General features: G+C 35.6%; 1 protein-coding gene across 4 annotated transcripts in view; it reads right to left on the reverse strand.

Moving 5' to 3' along the window:
* LOC145664449 (DNA topoisomerase 2-binding protein 1-A-like) overlaps positions 1-6,693 on the reverse strand; it is a 1,008,895-nt gene that overhangs the window by 145,614 nt on the left and 856,588 nt on the right. For all 4 annotated transcript variants that reach the window (XM_081731135.1, XM_081731136.1, XM_081731137.1 and 1 more), the window contains one exon: positions 3,747-3,904. In XM_081731135.1, the coding sequence (XP_081587261.1) occupies positions 3,747-3,904 (158 nt within the window). The remainder of the gene's footprint in view (positions 1-3,746; positions 3,905-6,693) is intronic.

Consider the following 6,693-nt stretch of genomic DNA (forward strand, 5'->3'; position numbering starts at 1 on the left):
AAGCATCTGGTTTCTGCCCTTCGCTGTTCGGCTTTCTGCTGGACATCGCAGTTTTTTCAGCTGTTAGAATCTAGATGTGGGATAGTTTTCTTAGCGTGTTGAGTTTATCGATCTACACTCTTCCAATCTTACTAATGCTATTACACGACGTTTCTTCACTTTTAGCTTCCAGAACCATGGTAGACAGCCTCTCAGAAGCACTAGGAGCCAGGAACTCAATCCACTCTACAATGTTGCTAGTAGACTAATTAATGCATGCGGGACCTAGGGAATGGATAGAAGTCTGCGCCCAGGGCCGGGTGTTGCTACATTTGTGGGGCAGCACCCAACAGCACCTTTCCGTTTGTTTCTTTCCAACCTTCTTCATAATGACCCTGAGGTGGCTGAAAATAACATCAGCATAACGATCGTCGGTTAAAATTAAAACACACGAAGTACTACCTGAATATCTTAAACAGAAATTCTGAAGTGATTCTTAACGATCTCCATGATGGAAAACGTACTTTAACACACACACAGAAATAAGTACTACAAACATGGACAGTATTTTCCAAACAAAATCACAAACGTAAGAAACATTCGTTAGAAAGTTAGCCTGAAGAAATCTGTGTCTTTCTATATTCTTGTCTGAAACAATGGGTAGCTTGAAGGTCACAAAATTCGAGCTGTAAGTTATCAGACTTTACTTTGATGTTCACTGTCACTAAATTATTAAATAATGCAATAAAAAACCTAAATTCATTCATGATACTCCTATGTCTGTATAGAAGTAAGGAAAATATAACAATCTTCGAAATCTAATAACAGATAACCGAACTTGGAAAGTGTGCTAAGCTATTTTTTTCCTAAAGCTAAATGGAGAAGTTCCATTTTGTTCCGGAGTCAGTTACATCCCGCATGATCAGAAACTAATTTGCCTCTTTCCTGTAGTTTTATGTTTAGATCATTCAAATACCCTGTAGTAAGTGTCAAAAATGCCAAATGTCGAAGAAAATCAGTACCTCGGAGCTCCTGTTCTACGCATGAAGTGTCTGTTGAAAAAAATGATTACGATAGGATAATCAGGGATTTCGTCTCATTTTAAAATTCTCTGAAGGCAATTTCCTACATTTAACCACCTAATGTGATTATAAACAAGTAGATCCCATTACTCCGATTCACGTCTTCCAAAATTTGATGAAACCGGCAATGTAAAACAGTCCTATTGTCGTCCCTTGTCATATTGTTGTCAGGGGATATTATATTGCTTTAAAAATTTGCTGCAAAGAGCGAAATGCATACCAATTTACACAATTTTCTCTCAGAAAAGCCTATTAGCACAGATCTCTCTCATACCATCACCGATGCACCATCTGTTGCAACCGATAATCACCTTCTTAGAACCTCTCAATTTAAAAGCAGAATTTTTAACTGGTTCATAAATCTCTCTTCCGTCTGCAGTATCGTAAGGAGTACATGTTTAACAGCAGCTTATCTATGTAACATGTGAAGAAATATTTTCTTACTATCCTTGATGTACTCGATTTTTTTTCTGTTTTTTTTTTTTTTTTTTTTTTTTTTTTTTTTTCATTCATTTCACAAATGCAACGAACTTACCACTTGTTAACACAGTGCTTGTTACACGATAAACATTTCAGTACAACAGTCAGTCAGTTACTAAAATTACGAGTGGCAAAAATCCAATGGCTAAAACAAAATAAATAAATAAATAAATAAATAAATAAAAGCCACAATTCACAACTTTATTCGTTATAAAAAAGAATACATTGTTGTTGTTAGTAATGAACAAGTGATTATTTATCTGATTTTTAAACCATTCATTTCGTCTGTACCACGTCACATTGCCGAGTCTATTGTTGCATAGATGTAATAAATAAATGGAAAATATTATCAGCAAAATCTGTTAAATGAAATTACAAATCGTGAAAGCCTTAGGGCCGCTATTTGGACAACTCTGTTATTAACAATTACGCCCAGGGAAGGCAGTTTAAAACTACAATGATAATATATGTGTATTTTCATAGTTTCCTAAAAGCCATGGAAAATTCCGGAGAAGGCTACTGCGGACACATACAAGAAAAATTTGATCAAAAGTTTCATTATGATATCTTGTATGTTTTAGCGCAGACGGAAAGTTGAACACTGCTGGAGTATTGGCGGTTGTTGAAGCGACTGAAAGAAGTTGGGTTATTGACAAGGAAGGATGGATAATGGAGATTTTAAGGACATAATTGATTTGATTTGATTTGACTTTACTAAATTAGTTTAGCGTCCGTTTCAGCGGCATGGCTATATGAGACGTGGACCTATAGCTTAACGTGGGATTCAAGCTACTTGAGCTCGTTTTACCAGGAAGGGAAATAAATGAGGCTGGTAGTGTCACAATTACGGGAATCGTGAAATATATATCTATATGTTGTCTTTGTGGTGTTATGATAGAAAATAAGACTGGTATTAATATAGGACAAGCTCAATTTCTAGATTTCTGTCGATTGTTCGGTGGAAGTAAGTGATGATTTAAGGGCCAGTGCTCATAATGATCGTGTGATGGTTAGGGAGATTTCAGTCTGCCATTTGGGGACGAAATGAGGCTTCCTTTTAAGTAAGGTCGTGAGTATGAGAGAAACAATGTTCCTGTGTTTGTGCAGATGATGGATACTGAATGGCATTGACGGAAAATATTCGGAATAGAGACATTATTTATTTTTGTTATAACTATTCATTTGCAGTGTTCGAAATCCTGCCTTTTTTTATTCGATCTCCTTCGAAAATGGAAAATTGAAGTAGATACTCAACATTCGAATTATAATGAACATGGTGGAAGTTTACTTACAAATATACAACTAGCCTCTGGTTGTTTGTTTAATATATAGTAATGTAAGAAGAATAATAAGTCGTTTGAGGTGTTGTTATTAGTTGCGTACAAGCGAGCTTAAAATATTGTAGTATTTAATAAATTGTCGAAGAAGTTTATAAGTGAAATATAATTATCAATGTTAAGTATTTTATGCAAAATATACAACCTGAACAAAAAAAGACGTCAATAAAGGAAATTATAGATAAATGTGATGATAGGTATATTTTGTTACGCCTAACCACAATTTACAGCTTCTACTTTATATTATTAGCATTGAATTCAAATTTAATGATTTAACCTATCTATTATTCAATATTCACATTGCTCTTTTGTTGTTCTTCGGCTCTGGTTTCCATACTTTTTTAAACAGCTTTAGCACTCAACATTTGAAAGTGAATATGTGTAGTTTATTTAAATTAGAAAACAAGTTACAGGTTTATATTACAGGTTTTAACCTTTATATTACAGGTTTTAACCCTCACCCTTCAAAAAGATATCATTGAAAGAAAATACACATTTATCATATTAGGATATGGATACAAAAATCCTGATACAAAAATCCTAAAACCATAGGAACTTGGAAGTTTTAACCTCCCCTTCCTCCTGCTTGACGAAACTCAGTGTACGCCGCTGTTCTCAAACAGTTTTCTCCATATTTTCCAGTTAATTAAAAATGAAATACAGAGTAACGACTATTGCAACTACTTTATCTACAAGTATGTTCACAAGTCGTGAATATCTCATATTTTTTAAAAGATACGTATTCACCCCATTAAACATATTTTGTACATTATTGATTACTTAAAAACTTGCACTCAAAAAGGTTTTACACTATAATATACCAAAAATAAATGAATATGTCTTTTATTACATAAAAAATATAACTTACTCTTGAATAATTCTCTTGTTGGGTGAGCTAATACAGCTCTTATTCGATGTGCCTATTTCTGCATCATTTTCAACTGCATGCAAAGGCATATCACTGTTTGATGGAACTTGGACAGGTACATCAACAAAGCAACTTCTCTCCATACCTTCAGATGATACCTAATTTAAGAGAAAGGTAATAGATATGAAAATACAAACTAATACCATCAAGTTTTCATTAACAATTGCATACAGAGATATTTAAAATCATCGTCGGGGTTTCAACAGTCTCTCATGATCAATACACCTGAGACAGGAACACTTCAAATTATTGTTTGTAGCTCAAATGCATTCTAAGTTTCCCCACTTTGTGATTTTACAAACATCGCTACTATAATCGAGTTCGTTCCGAAATTTTTCTAGCATGCCAGGTGGTGGTGGACTCAATAGCAGTTCAGATTCGCACCCTCAGTTACACGTATACACTGAATTGGAACAAACATGAATCTGACTCTTTATGTATCGTTATAAAAAGAAATAAGATGGGATTGCAATTGGAGGACAATGTAGCCAGGTGGGTAGCATCTCATTACAATTATTATCGGTTCCATACATGATTCTTCCCAGCGTCAAATGTATGTTTAAAAATCTCTGAGATTTCGTTGAAAATACGCCAGTACTCCATCCATTTGCAATATATATGTGAAATCAACACTGTCTTCAAATTATATGGGGTAGCACTATCCAGTTAGCATGAGCAGGAAAGTTACCCTGTTACAGTTGGCTCCATAACAAAAATGGATCATGGTTAATCTTAGCATGAACCTTAAACAGCATTTAACACATTTACTTTGAAGATTCGCGAAACAGGATGTTCTGTCTCACATATGAGAACACTATCAGCTTTTCCACAGGAATTAAATGTACAGAATTTAATTCATCATTCAAAATGTTTCCAAGAAACAATCTTCTCCCTTAGCGTTTGCTATTCACCACAAAGTCATCTTTATATAGTAATCGTAGAGATATAACTTTTGTAACAGTATCAAGCATTATGGTTTCACTTTTAACCTCATCCGTGAAATCAGACACACTGCTATTTGTGATATATCAAATTATCTCTTAACTCTTAGAGTTCATTTATTAGCTTTACACACTAAAGTCTGGACTGTTCCACTTGCTCTGTTACAGATAACCTGACAGTACTTTTTCTTCTATACCACACTCCATCTCGTGAAGCTACGCGTGGTATTTTATCTTCAGATGGGATTGTAAGATGATCGTTTCACTATTCTAGCGCGGAATTGCCGCTGAACATTTGTAACTGACCAACATTCATGAAATATAAGGACACAAAACGTATTCCTACTGCAATCATTTCCCATCATCTTAATACACTACGTTTCAAGTGGAAAAACGCATAACTACTGGACACCAAACATCATGAGAGAAAACTATAAGAATTTAGTAATTCAACAGTGCAAAACTGAAACACCGACAACCGTTTTAAACAGCCCTGTATTGTTAGGCTGTTTCGGCTTTCAAGCGAAAATATTTTATAATCACCCTCTAAATATGAGAAAAGCACTGTAAACTACAGAGATGCTTCAGTAATACAAGAATAAACAGTTTATGATCAAAAGTGTCCAACATCGCGAAGAGTGATTTTTGATGTAGAGAAAATCATTTTACCTAACGTGTGCAACATACGGAAAATGTCTGAAGTCGTAACGAGACAGAGAGCAGAATGAACCATTCTATGGACTGCATGGATTTCCAAAGCGGTCAGATGATTGGGGGTCCCAGGTGTGGTAGATCATTGCAGGAGATTTCTGCGAGATACTGCTTAGAGGCCTCATTTTAATACACGTTCAATGGATGTTTCGAACCGCCGTCTTCGCGCTAAACCACAGAGACCTACATGCATGCCTATTTTCATTGCCATAATTCCCCAGGAAACATTTTGTCATCTGTTCAAAAATATACCTACACAAGGGAAAGCTGTCATACATTTCTGTAAGCACAATGACCCCAATTCGTTTGGTAGTAGGCTTTCTAGACCTACCAGATCGCTTTTAGATAGTTGAGTGATCTATGGTCTGCAGCATATACTAGATGGATTTGGAAATTAGAGAGGTCGCCCATTTTACACTATCACCATCTGCTCACTGAACATCATGTGCTACTTCTCTTCACGTAGTACGGATTTTGTCCTAACATACTAATACTAATAGTCCTAACTACTACCAGCCCAGATCTGACGTGTTTCCAACTGCAAATGTTTCAATGATAGACATAATTAATACTTTTCTGACCAGATTATATACTTATATATTAAAACTAAAATAAGTCGTATCAGGTTCAATAATTTAACGTTATCTTCATCAGACGTTAACTGGCAGAAATATTTTTACTAAATTATTATTGTTGTATAATTTTATTTGTTTCATTTTATAATTTTGAATTTTTAATACGTAACAATCAGGTATTGTCATTTTAAATTTTATTTTCTTTTATATTTGGTCTAGGAATTAATTCGTGCGGGTGGACAAGAGATGGCGCAACGAACGGAGCGTCCCACAGTTCCGTGTATCCACACATGTGTTGCAAACCCCTGTCATCGCGTATCGTTCGTAGTATAGGGCAGTGGATTAAAGCGTCAACAACACCAGTTTGTAGTTAAGTGAACATGGCGCAATTTGTACCTGATAAAGTGTTTTTGCGGGGTGTCCTGCTGCATTACTTTAACATGCAGAAAAGTGCGACTGAAAGTCATCGTATTTTGGTGGAAGTGTATGGTGACCATGCTCTAGCTGAGCGAACGTGTCAGAAGTGGTTTGCACGGTTTAGAAGTGGTGATTTCGGCTTGGCAGACCAAGAGCGAGCTGGACAGCCAAACAAATTTCAAGACGAAGAATTGACAGCATTGCTCGAGCAGGATTCGTGTCAAACGCAGGAACAACTTGCAG

This window comes from Thermobia domestica, chromosome 11, assembly GCF_964235325.1.
Source record: "Thermobia domestica chromosome 11, izTheDome1.hap1.1, whole genome shotgun sequence".
NCBI classification, from domain to species: Eukaryota; Metazoa; Arthropoda; class Insecta; order Zygentoma; family Lepismatidae; genus Thermobia; species Thermobia domestica.